The sequence below is a fragment of the Carassius auratus genome, chromosome 43 (genome assembly GCF_003368295.1).
Source record: "Carassius auratus strain Wakin chromosome 43, ASM336829v1, whole genome shotgun sequence".
NCBI lineage: Eukaryota > Metazoa > Chordata > Actinopteri > Cypriniformes > Cyprinidae > Carassius > Carassius auratus.
Window position 1 is genome coordinate 2720885 of NC_039285.1, and position 13235 is coordinate 2734119.

The 13235-nt window shown below is 34.0% G+C and overlaps 1 protein-coding gene across 6 annotated transcripts in view; it reads left to right on the top strand.

Annotated features, from left to right (window-relative positions):
* Positions 1–13235, top strand: part of myo7aa (myosin VIIAa) — a 38980-nt gene that overhangs the window by 17074 nt on the left and 8671 nt on the right. For 3 of the 6 annotated variants that reach the window (XM_026230535.1, XM_026230537.1, XM_026230533.1), the window contains 18 exons: positions 664–756; positions 1212–1306; positions 2320–2404; positions 2482–2700; positions 3869–4186; positions 4260–4463; positions 5370–5546; positions 5639–5728; positions 6976–7103; positions 7205–7331; positions 8312–8431; positions 8576–8749; positions 9605–9832; positions 10195–10362; positions 11365–11482; positions 11582–11708; positions 11793–11956; positions 13042–13232. In XM_026230535.1, the coding sequence (XP_026086320.1) occupies positions 664–756; positions 1212–1306; positions 2320–2404; positions 2482–2700; positions 3869–4186; positions 4260–4463; positions 5370–5546; positions 5639–5728; positions 6976–7103; positions 7205–7331; positions 8312–8431; positions 8576–8749; positions 9605–9832; positions 10195–10362; positions 11365–11482; positions 11582–11708; positions 11793–11956; positions 13042–13232 (2826 nt within the window). Of the gene's footprint in view, positions 1–663; positions 757–1211; positions 1307–2319; positions 2405–2481; positions 2701–3868; positions 4187–4259; positions 4464–5369; positions 5547–5638; positions 5729–6975; positions 7104–7204; positions 7332–8311; positions 8432–8575; positions 8750–9604; positions 9833–10191; positions 10363–11364; positions 11483–11581; positions 11709–11792; positions 11957–13041; positions 13233–13235 lie in introns of all 6 variants that reach the window. The other 3 variants (XM_026230536.1, XM_026230532.1, XM_026230534.1) reach the window with 1 other exon arrangement.

The window sequence follows — 13235 nt, forward strand, 5'->3', positions numbered from 1 at the left end:
TAATAAAAATAAATGTAAAATTATATATATATATATGTATATGTATATGTATGTGTTAAAATTTTAAATTTATTTTTATTATTAATTTTTACAAATTTGTTATATTTATTTTTACTCTACTGTATTTAGTCTGGGGTCAATCTTTTTTTTTTAAGAAATTTATATTTTTCATGAATAATTACTAATATATATCAGGAATACATTTACATTTAAAAAATTGATTTGCATAGAAAACCGTTATCGTAAATGTTAATAAAATTTCACAATATTACTGTTTATATTGTATTTTTGACCATATAGCGTAACACTTCTTTTAAAAATATATATATTTTTAAATCATTATGACCCCAAACCTTTGAATGGTACTTCCTTTTTTCTGAATAATTAATAACAAATCAGGAATATTTGCATATTTGCATAGAAAACCGTTATCGTAAATTGTAATAATTTTTCAATACTACTTACAATATTACTGTTTAAATTGTATTTTTGACCAATTACCGTAAAACCATTTTTTTTTTGAGTGCAAATATTTGAATGGTTCTTCCTTTACATACAAAAATATATAATAAATAGCTGAATCTTTATATCCATCAAACAATTTGCCATGTCCCAACATATTCTTGTTCTGTTTTGACAATTTTGGGCCCTTTTGTCCTTCAGGAGGACCTGAGAGGAACCTGTGAGCGTATCGCTGAAGCCGTACTGGGTCGTGATGATGACTGGCAGATGGGAAAGACCAAGATATTCCTGAAGGTATTAAAAACAGGACTAAGATTTTGAAGAAACTACAAACTACTGATAAAAGGATCAGTCCACGTCTGAAATGTTCCTGGAAAAAGGTTCTGGAAAAACACGCTGATTGTTGTTGCTGTTAAAAGCGTGTCGGGGGATTTAATGCAGCAAACATTATTCTGGTGTTTTTGCGTTCCCGGAAACGCTGCCCTCAGCCAGAGGTCAAAGATCAGGAACTAGCTCGTCCATTACTAAACTGTCAGGGCCAGTTTTCCAGGCAGTGGGTTTTATCACACCTTCCAGTTCTCTGAAACAGGAAATCCCACTGCGCAGGAAGGAAGAGAGGACAGTGACAGGAAGTAACGACATCAGGAGAGATCCAGAGCAAGAGGAGGCTTATTAAAAGACCTGACGATTACTGGAGCATCACAGAAGTGTGTTTGAGTTCATGTAGATCTCCTTTATATGTTTGGCAGGACCATCATGACATGCTGCTGGAGATCGAGAGAGACAAGGCCATAACTGATAAGGTCATTCTCATTCAGAAGGTTGTCCGAGGATTCAAGGACAGGTAAGAATGACCGCTGATGTTCAGCTTGTGCTGGAGGAATCTCAAATATTATAAGACCCACTGTTTAGTTGCATACATGCTCTGTGTTGTTTGATTCGCCACAGAAATCATTGCTTTAAATGAAGTAGAAATATATGCTTTTTGATTTTATTGTGCAAGGACAGTAGTTTTGACTTTTTTGATTAATGGGCAAACTATAATGCACTTTATTTGCATAGAAAAGCTGATGAGATTTTAATTTAAGGACCCATGTTACAAATTTATACAAGTGCAATTTAAATTAGCAATGCACCGAAATTATAATTTTTTTTCAGAAACTAAAATTAAAGTTTTCATTCAGCTGAAAACAAAAATGAAACATAGTTTCAGGAAATACATTTGCATAATTTCACTAAAAATGCTGTTCAGCAAACTAGTTCTTTAACAGTAAGGAAATAACTCATTTACTTTTTTGATACTTGTAGATTTTTGTGCACAAAACAGGGTTGCCAGATCTGTGTAACAAAACTAGCCAAACCACCAGTAAAACCAGTCCAAATGCATCAAAATACATATTTTACAGTCTCTACACTTTTGTGCATTACACATCATTTCAACTTGTGTGTGGACTTTCCTATCCTCTGAATTAAAATGATTATTAAAACTTTATAGTCGCAGTTATTATAATTCATTATCATTATTGTTATTATAGTTTATTTGTTTACAGGGACAATGCACATTAATAAACATAACTGTAAATATGCCAGAATTAGCCAGAAAGGCTATTTTTCATATAGTCCCTTGATATAATGTTAAAAAGTCACCCTAAAACAAAGACAAAGCATTCACACCTCATATGAGCAAATGACAAATACTGTACATAAATGCACATAAAAAAATACAATACACTACTAAAATACAAAAACAAGTAAAGAGAGAGATAGAGAGATCTTAAGGTACGCTCAGTGTGATCGTATCTTAAGATGCAGTGCTAAAACATGCATTAAACAAAATTAAAAACATGTTCCCCACAGATCTAACTTCCTGAAGATGAAGAAATCAGCAATGTTGATCCAGAAATCATGGAGGGGTTATTACTGTCGGAAGAACTATGGAGCGGTTGGTGTCCGATACGCTCATGTCCATCCGTGCACAGTTTCTGCAGCAGTATCTAACACTCCTCTCTCGTCTCGTAGATGCGCGGTGGTTTCTCACGTCTGCAGGCCTTGTATCGCTCTCGTAAACTCTACCAGACGTACCACATCACACGACAGAGGATCACTCTGTTCCAGGGCCGCTGTAGAGGACACCTGGTGCGCCGGGCGTTTCGGCACCGCCTCTGGGCCGTCATCACCATCCAGGCGTACACCAGGGGCATGATCGCCCGCCGGCTCTACAAAAGACTTAAAGGAGAGGTATCTGTAGCTATGCACATTTCTCCTAACGAGAACAATGCATTTTAATTATGGGAGGCGCTTCCTGTTTGGGGAATTCTACTCAAAAAGATCAAAACGAATCATTTGAAATAATAAAGTTGCACTACAAATAAGTGAGCGAGATGTAAATGTTCCTTTATGGTATTTTTTTCAGACGACATAATGCTTTGTGTTTTAATATAGCAAGAAAGATGGGAAGAACTCTGCTCTGTCTTTTTCCTCTTATTTTATTTTTTCCTTTGTTTTTGTGCTGTAACAATATGAAAAAAGTATTTGTTATCTTTAAAAATTACGGGTATTGTCTTCATCTGAATGAAACTTACAATTTTTTACATTGACTAAATTTGAAGTCTGTGGTCAATAAGTGGTTAAAATGTAATCAATTATCTTCTATAAATATAATTTAGTACCATTAAATCCCCTTAAAGTAAAAAACATTCACTAAAAAACCTATGTCTTACATAATACTGTTATAGTGATATATAACACTTCTGTAATATTGCTTAGGAAATAATTAAGCTTTTCGGTTATTCAGGTTATAATCGGGTTATTTGATCTGGTTGTTCATGGTCTGTTGAAGGTCATTTGTTAATGTTTTTACACTTCTTAATGTGACCAAAGACAACAGAAACAGACATAAGTAGCACGGCAATATTCATAGCAATAGCCAAAAAAAACATTGTATGGGTCAAAATTATCGATTTTTCTTTTATGCCAAAAATCATTAGGATATTAAGTAAAGATCATGTTCCATTAAGATATTTTGTTAATTTCCTATCTTGCATATAGCAAAACGTAATTCTTGATTAGTAAAATGCATTGCTAAGAATTAATCTGAATAACTTTAAAGATGATTTTCTCAATATTTAGATTTTTTGGCACCTTCAGATTCCAGATTTTCAAATAGTTGCTAACAAACAATACATCAATGTTTATTATTTACTCAGCTTTCAGATGATCTATAAATCTCAATAAATAAAAAAAGAGGGTCCAGCGTCACAAATTTCCTTTTAATATCCGATGGTTGAAGGGAGATTGCTTGCTCATTATTGCATTCATAGAGCAACGCTTTCACTGAATGTTTGCCGTTCAAGTGGTGCAGGAAAAAGATGGCTAGTTTACGACAAATGCATTCCTCTTTTCTCAGTACCGGCGGCGTTTGGAGGCAGAGAAGATGCGACTAGCAGAAGAGCAGAAGTTCAGGAATCAGATGAGCGCCAGGAAGGCCAAAGAAGAAGCCGAAAAGAAGCATCAGGAACGACTGGCACTTCTGGCACGAGAGGATGCTGAGCGCGAGAGGAAGGAGCGAGAGGAGGCGCGGAGGAAAAAGGAAATGTTGGACCAGATGGAGAAAGCGCGACATGAGCCCGTCAACGACTCTGAGATGGTGGACAAGATGTTCGGCTTCTTGGGAACCACGAACTCGTTCCCTGGACAGGAAGGTCAAGCGCCGGCTGGGTTTGAGGTGAGGATGTGGATCTGAATCTCATTAATAGACTGATGAACCCAGCTCCAGCGTCTGATTGTGTTCTCCTCAGGACCTGGAGCGAACACACAGGGAGCTCGAGGAGGAAGACCTGGATGAAGCACTTCCTCTCCCAGAGGATGATGTGGAAGATTTGTCCGAGTACAAATTTGCCAAGTTTTCAGCCACGTATTTCCAGGGCACGACCACACACACTTATGTGCGCCGGCCGCTCAAACAGCCCTTACTGTTTCACGAAGACGAGGGAGATCAGCTGGTATGTGACCTTTGACCCTCAAACACGCTTTCGATTGGAGGACGTGTTTATTTAACTCTGAAGCCGTGCTGTCTTCTAAGAACCCTGCTTTTTTAAGACAGCATTGCATGTGTGCTTCATAGAGAAGGAAATCCCATAATGCACTGTGAGAAGCTCAATAAAAGAGGAATGCTGATTATAAATCTATTTAATTCAGTTTATAACATATGTGGATTTAAAAGGCAAAATAGTTTAAAGGGTAAAATGGTAAAAAATATTATTTTACATGATATTTCTAAGTGGAAGGTATTTCAATGTATCATTTATTTTTTAATAAACATTAAATAAAATAAAAATTAAATTAAAATTCTTAAACTTCAACTAGTTGCCAAAGCATATTTTCTCATTTTATCTTAATTCAAGTGCTTTTAATTAAAAATAAAATTAATGTGGCAAATATATATTTTAAAAATCTAATAAAAATGACTAAAACACACAACTTTAACAACATTTTTTTTTAATATTTAATACGTTTATATTTATCAAAAAATATGTATAAATAAATACTCTATATAAAATCCGACACGTTTTTATAAATTTGTAATAAAGTCTATATTTGACTATTTTACACACACACACACACACACACACACACATATTAAAATATAGTATATAAATGCTATGTAAAAAGACATACATTTCTAATACTGTCACTATAAAAGGTAAATTGATTAAAAAACAATATAAAAAAAAAAGTAACACAAATACCATTTGCAGTATAATAACTTGTACAGATGTCAAAAAAAATTCTAACAAATATTGTCTAAATAAAAGCTAAATATTGAATATTTTAACAAACTTGAAAATGACTTGAATGTGATCTGCTAGTACTGTAATGTGTCAGTATCTAAAGTTAGTGTCATGCAGGCGGCTCTGGCCGTGTGGATCACCATTCTCCGCTTCATGGGTGACCTCCCAGAACCCAAATACCACACGGCCATCAGCGACGGCAGCGAGAAGATCCCTGTCATGACCAAGATCTACGAGACGCTCGGCAAGAAGACCTACAAGAGAGAGCTGCAGGCTCTGCAGGGAGAAGGAGAGGTACGGCTGACAAAACACACGTCTGGGCAGATGGGATCACATTGATGCATGTTTTCATGATCCATAAGGCACTTTGTATCCATCTCTTACAGAACTCACACACTGAAAGTCACAAGAAGAGCAGTGTGCGTCACAAGCTGGTGTCGCTCACCCTGAAGAAGAAGTCCAAGATCACAGAGGAGGTGAGTGATGCGCTGCACCCTCGTTTCTGGGAGCTCGCTTCTGGTTTTTAAACTCATTGACCCCTTCAAGACATTGATTTCACAAGTATGAGTCTCTGTCTCTGAGCAGACATCTCTCTTTTTTTCTATTGGCATTGATACATGAAACTTTCCATTGCACTAAAGGTTCTTTATAGTGAAAAGGTTCATTTATATTAAAATGTTCTTCATGCTATTAATTTTTTTTTATTTTAGGAACTTTTAACTGGAAGGTTCTTTGAGGAACCCAAAAGGCATCGCTGCAAAAAACACCTTTTTGAAACAATTTTGTAAAATTGAAAGGAAGTTATTAGGAGCAATAAACTCTTTTTACACCAGCCAGATGTGAAAAAAATGATCAGTTTCTTCAGAAACAAAATTTACTGATTCAGAACTTCTACTATTCCTATAGCTATCAAACTTAACTTTTCAATATGCTGATTTGTAATATGCTTTTTATTTTATTTTATTTATCTATTTTTTATTAAATAATTATTAAAATTATTAAATTATAAATAATAAAATACAGGCCAAAAATCTCTATTCTACTTCAAATAAATATTTTACCATTATTATGACTAAACGTTTATTTTATTTTATTTTATTTTATTTTGAGAACCATAATAATTTAAATGTGTTTTCAAATAATAAAATACTGGCCTAAAATCTCTAAGCGAATTTCAAATTAATATTCTTCCAACTTTTCCATGACTAAAATTTTTTTTATTTATTTTTTCATTTATTTTATTTATTTTATTTTTTATTTTTTATTTTTTTTATTTTATTTTTTTTTTATTATTCTTTTATTTTTTTTATTATTATTTATTTTTATTTTTTTGAGAACCATAATAATTTAAATGTGTTTTCAAATAATAAAATACTGGCCTAAAATCACTAAGTGAATTTCAAATTAATATTCTACCATTTTTCCATGACTAAATTTTTTTTTAATTTTATTTAATTTTATTTTGATAACCATAATCATTTAAATGTGTATTCAAACGTTAAAATACTGGCCTAAAGACTTCAAATAAATATTCTACCAGTTTCCATGACTAAAGTTTTTTTTTTTTTTTTTTTACAAATCAAATCAAGGAGATTCTTCAAATAAATATTTCACACCTAAAAATAATAATTTTGGAAACCCCTGCTTTCTCTAATGTCTGTATTTTATCATGTCAATCCTGATATTGACTTTCAGAGTATTTTCTCTCCTTGTTGTTCTGTAGGTGACCAAGCGTCTGAATGATGGTGAATACACAGTTCATGGAAACAGCATGCTGGAGGACCGACCCACATCCAACCTGGAGAAACTGCACTTCATCATCGGCAACGGCATCCTTCGGCCAGGCCTGAGGTCAGATCGTGGATACGGAAATATTATATTATGAATATAATACAAAGCAAAGCATATATAGATGACTCCCTGGGCATCTTCGTCCCTGTTGTTTCTCTCAGAGATGAGATCTACTGTCAGATCTGTAAGCAGCTGACCCAGAATCCCTCTAAAAGCAGTCACGCCCGCGGCTGGATCCTCATGTCTCTGTGTGTCGGCTGCTTCGCTCCCTCTGAGAAGTTTGTGAAGGTGACTAACACTGGTTATATGCCTCTTTGTTTCTCCTTTTTTATGTTTTGGATCCTCAAGTTTGACTACAAATCTTCTTCTCTTCTTCGATTAGTGCATCTGTAATATTTCAAACACAGATGAATACTTTAATCATGTCTGGTTGGTATTCAAGTACTTACTAAAATCCGGACATACATTATTTTTTGCACCTTCAGAGACTGAAATATTGTTATTGAAGATTATTGCATTATGAGTTTTCAAGGTTATACGATTTTACTGCTTTTAACATGAATTAAACAATTGCATGTGCTTTGACTTTCTTAAGAACGTTCCCAGCATGTTAGAAGGATAAAACCAAGTGATTTTTTTTCTTTACTAAAATCATTTTGCATGAGCCAATTTATGGCCTAGTTAAGTAATTGTGCAGTAAATAGGTTACAAACTTCCAAATTTCCACAAAAACACAGCATAAATGTACAGTTGAGAAGTAAATAAAAAAAATATATATAGTTTTCTATATAAAAAATGTATATTTCCTTATGCAATCGCTCTTTAAAAGTTGGGAGTCATCAGACATCAAATACCAAAAAACTATATCCTTTTTGAACAATGATTAAGGGTTAAATGCATTTTTTAAATGAAATTTTTTTAATTATTTTTTTAATTTAAATTACATATTCAATTAAATTAACAAATGAAATACTCACATTCAGCAGTTGTGTCTGTAGCCTAATTTTATTTTATTTTAATTTAATTTAATTTAATTTAATTTAATTTAATTTAATTTAATTTAATTTAATTTAATTTAAAAATTAAAAATTAAAAATTAAAAATTAAAAATTAAAAATAATTAATTAAATGTGTTTTTAAGTTTTAAGTTTTAAGTTTTAAATGATTTTCTAAAATTACATTTAAAAAATGTTTTTTTTTCAATAGGTATGACTAAATTGGGTCTCTGAAGGCTGATTGTAAGTTGAGTGTCTGTCTTCCTCCTGTAGTATTTGAGGAACTTCATCAGTGAAGGACCTCCGGGTTACGCTCCCTACTGCGAGGAGAGACTGAGGAGAACGTTTGTAAACGGAACAAGAGCACAGCCGCCCTCCTGGCTAGAGCTTCAGGTATCAGAGACTGACTTCACTGGTTGTAAAAGCTCTTTCTGCTGCTGTTTTCCATGCAATAAAAGTACACAGTGACTCTAAGGTCCATCAAACTCTAGGACTATGATGTCCATATGATGTCTTCTTTTCACAATTTCATCCAAGGCCACGAAATCAAAGAAGCCGATAATGCTGCCTGTGACATTTATGGATGGAACCACAAAAACCCTGTTGACGGATTCAGCGACCACAGCCATGGAGCTCTGCAACGCACTGTCCGACAAGATCAGCCTCCAGGATCGATTCGGCTTCTCCCTGTACATCGCTTTGTTTGATAAGGTACACAAATCACAACAATGAACTCTTTTTGGCTTAATTATAGTGTTTTTTTTAACTAATCATATTTGATACAGGCTTCTAAATGTTTCAAACTTTTCTGTAAGACCTGTTTCGCACAATCTGTCTTCTGTCATCTGATTGATCCTTTTTTTTTTTTTTATGAAAAAGTCACATGGAAACATTTTTTAGAAGCTCCATATTCTCACTACATCATACTATATGAGCCATAAAAACAAATGCATACATGTAAACTTTTTATAGGTTTTTTTTTTTTTCTTTTTTTTCCCTAAAGGTTTGGTTATTTCATACATCAGGCTTTACACTGATTTCAGTTCAGAAAATCTCACAGAACTTTCAAGAACATATCAGGGTCATATTTCATGCCCAAATTAAAATAAAAGAAATAAATCTATTATTTTTTTATTGAAATAAAGAAAATTAGAATTAAATTAATTGCTTTGAAAATGTCACATGCAAATTATTCTAAAATATGTTTTAAAACTAAAAAACTTTAAATTTAATAGAAAAAAATAATGTACAATTATATATAAATATAAAAATAAAGCCCTTTTTTCTTTTTTACCCCAGGTCATATTTAAGCCCAAAATTAAAAGCAAAAAATCTGAAATTATATTTTTCGCTATAAATGAAGCCTGTTTTCGGAGCATTAAGATTTTCTACATTTTTGTCATTTTTATTTTTTAATACAATTATTTTGAGCTCAATATTCTCACTGTATCTTGAAGCTGTATCGAATATGATGCTCGACAAAAACACATATGCCAGTGTTCAGTAAAATTGATTTTTCGGACTATTATTTCATACGTCAGGTTTTACAAGGACTGTGTTTGGCAGGTTTCGTCTCTGGGCAGCGGTAATGATCACGTGATGGACGCCGTGTCTCAGTGTGAGCAGTACGCTAAAGAGCAGGGCGCGCAGGAGCGCAACGCCCCCTGGAGGCTGTTCTTCAGGAAGGAGATATTCACGCCGTGGCACGACCCGACGGAGGACAGCGTCGCTACCAACCTCATCTACCAGCAGATCGTGCGCGGCGTCAAGTTCGGCGAATACCGCTGCGATCGGGTACGAACCTCAGACACAGAAAACTAAATTATACATTTAAATTTAAAGAAATGTATGCATTAAGCAGACACTTTTATCCAAAGCCACTTACAGTGCATTCAATCGAACATTTTTTACCTAAAATGCATTCCCTGGGAATCAAACCCACAATGCTCTACCACTTGAGCTACAGGAACACAAATTAATTGCATTTTCAATCATGCACTGTATTTCTAAGGAGGGAATATTCTCTTTTTCTGCATCTTTCTTTTGCTTTTGATCTGTTTTTCCATCACATCTCTTTCTTTTGATTGTCTTGCACGTCTACTTTCCCTTGCACTCTTTCTGCATCTTTTCCTTCTGTTTCGTCTTTCCGGAAGAAGGAGGATCTGGTGGAGCTGGCGTCGCAGCAGTATTACGTGGACTACGGCTCTGAGATCCTTGTGGAGCGCCTGTTGAGTCTTATTCCATCCTACATCCCCGACAGAGAGATCAGCTCGGCCAAAACCGTGGAGAGATGGGCTCAGTTCATCATGGCTGCGCACAAAAAGGTGCCAAACTTAATAATAATCGCAGCACTCAATTAGTGGTATGTGGAATGGAAGATGTGTGTAGTGCATTCTGTGCATTATATACAGCACTGGATACTGCCTGCTTCCAAAAATACCATGCAGTGTGAAATGATTAAGGTTTTAAAGAGCAGTGTGCTGTTTAGTTGCCACATGACCTCAGTAATTGCATTCAGAAAGTGGAGTGCAGTCAAAAAGATAGCATATTTTATCCCAACATTAAAATAAATAAAAACAGAAATGCTATTCCTTTTTATATAAAATAAAAAAAAATCATTATCATAAAAATGTCATGAGAAAAAAATCAGAAATGTTAATTCTAAAATAGATTTAGCATAGGAATAAATTAAATTAAATTGCAACACACACACACACACACATATATATTATCTGTGTGTGTGTGTGTGTGTGTGTGTGTGTGTGTGTATATTCAAATTAGGAAAATGTAAATTAACCATCATGAAAAGGTTTAAAAATCAACAGAAATGAAGATAACATTACATTTTGCATGAAAAAACAAATAAAGTAAATTTTTTGACCCAGGTCATATTTCTGCCCAAAAAAATAATATATGTACTACTACGTATTTTTTGTTTTGATTTTGGGGATGTGTGCTAAACATGCCTCTGTCAGATTCAACAAGTTATCAGCTCAAAAATAAAGATTTACTAAGCCTTTAAATGTATTATTGTTATTTTTTTGTCATATTGATCAAATTAAGAGTCAAGAATGAGACGCTCTAGAGCACGGTTGATATTACTGTCAGTGGAAAGTCATTTCCAGCACATGCATTGTATTTCACAGTCTACTCTGGTTGATCACCGTGTGTTTCATGCATGTAGAATATTAAGCTCAGAATACACACTGCATACATCTTTCTTTCAATAAAATAGTAGGTACAGTAGTATGCCATTCTGAGCAATTAGTATTTCATCTGTAATGAAATCAGCAAAGCTGTTAGTAACCATTATGTTGTGTTTGTAGGGCATCTACACCCAGAAGAGGGTCGACCCTCAGAAAGTGAAGGAGGAAGTGGTGGAATTCGCTCGTTATAAGTGGCCTTTGTTATTCTCAAGATTCTATGAGGCCTTTAAATTTTCAGGTGTTTTTTCACAAATGATGTCACATTAATATTGCACAAGGTTTGTGTGCTGTATGTTTACAGATGGCTGTTTATGCTTAGCATATTGTGTTTCTGAAGGTCCTAGTCTACCCAAGAACGAAGTGATCGTGGCTGTAAACTGGACTGGCGTTTACTTCGTGGATGAGCAGGAGCAGGTTCTTCTGGAGCTTTCTTTCCCAGAGATCACTGCAGTGTCCAGCAGCAGGTACGGCATTTCACAGAGATTCATTTAGTGGGGTTTTTTTCACACGATTTGAGATTTGAAGCCAAAAGCCTCTGTGTTTGTCAGTGGAGGGAAGCATCAGGCCCAGAGCTTCACATTGGCCACCATCAAAGGAGACGAGTACACGTTCAGCTCCAGTAACGCAGAGGACATTCGGGACCTGGTGGTCACCTTCCTAGAGGGGCTCAGGAAGAGATCCAAGTTTGTTGTGGCCTTACAGGACAACCCAGGTTAGAGAATAGGACACAGTCACATCATATCAATGGACCTTGTTACTCACTAATGCATGGACAGATTATATTTCAGCTATAACCCCCCAAAAAAGCACATAATAAGGCCTATTTTAGGGCCTGGGCAATTTTTCAGCCTAAAATCAATAGACAAAAATATTAAATTAAGTTTTGCATTAAGAAAATTAAGTCTGCCTAAGTTCTGCCTAAAATCTAAATACAATAAATATATTTTTTGCATACAGAAATATAAAGCCTATTTTAGTGCTTAGGTCATATTTCAACCTCAAAAGATCAAAAGAAAGAAAATTAAGAAATGTTATTATATTATATTATATTATATTATATTATATTATATTATATTATATTATATTATTTTATATTATATCATATCATATTATATTATATTATATTATATTATATTATATTATATTATATTATATTATATTATATTATATTATATTATATTATATTATATTATATTATATTATATTATATTATATTATATTATAAAAAGGACCCAGGTCATATTGCAGAAAATAATATGAAATTATGTTTTGAATAAAGAAAATAAAACCTGTTTTTTTGTTGTTTGTTTTTTAAGGGCCATATTAGTCCAAAATTAATTAACAAATATGATTTTTTTTTTTTTTTTTTTTTTTTGAGAAATATGAGATTTAAGGCTCAGGTCACATTTCTGCACAAAACTATAGAGAACAATTTACAGTTATATGCTGTATAAAGTAAATGAGGCTTACTTTAGAACCATTATTTCTTGTAAATATTATTGTAATCATTTTTCATGACAATTAAGCATATATTTAAGATTGGAAAAAATATATAATTCACAGCATAAAATATTAATGTCTATTTGTTTTATTTTAATTATTAATATATATTACTATAATAATACTATTATTATAAACAAATGTATTCCCCTGTCTTGACACAATACTTTTTGTCTGTAAATCAGAATTCAGCTATGTTTTTTAATAACTAATTTGGGATTCTGTAGGCGTTTCTTTGACAGTCAGTGTCACTTCCAGCCGTTCTCTTCCTTCATGTAACTCATTTCTCCTGATCAGCCGGCGATGATTCGACGTTCCTCAGCTTCCTGAAAGGTGACCTCATTCTGTTGGACCAGGACACGGGCGAGCAGGTCATGACGTCCGGCTGGGCTCACGGGATCAACGACAGAACCAAGCAGAAAGGAGATTTCCCTGCCGACTGTGTTTATGTGCTGCCTACAGTCGTCAGACCTCCATCTGATGTCGTGGTA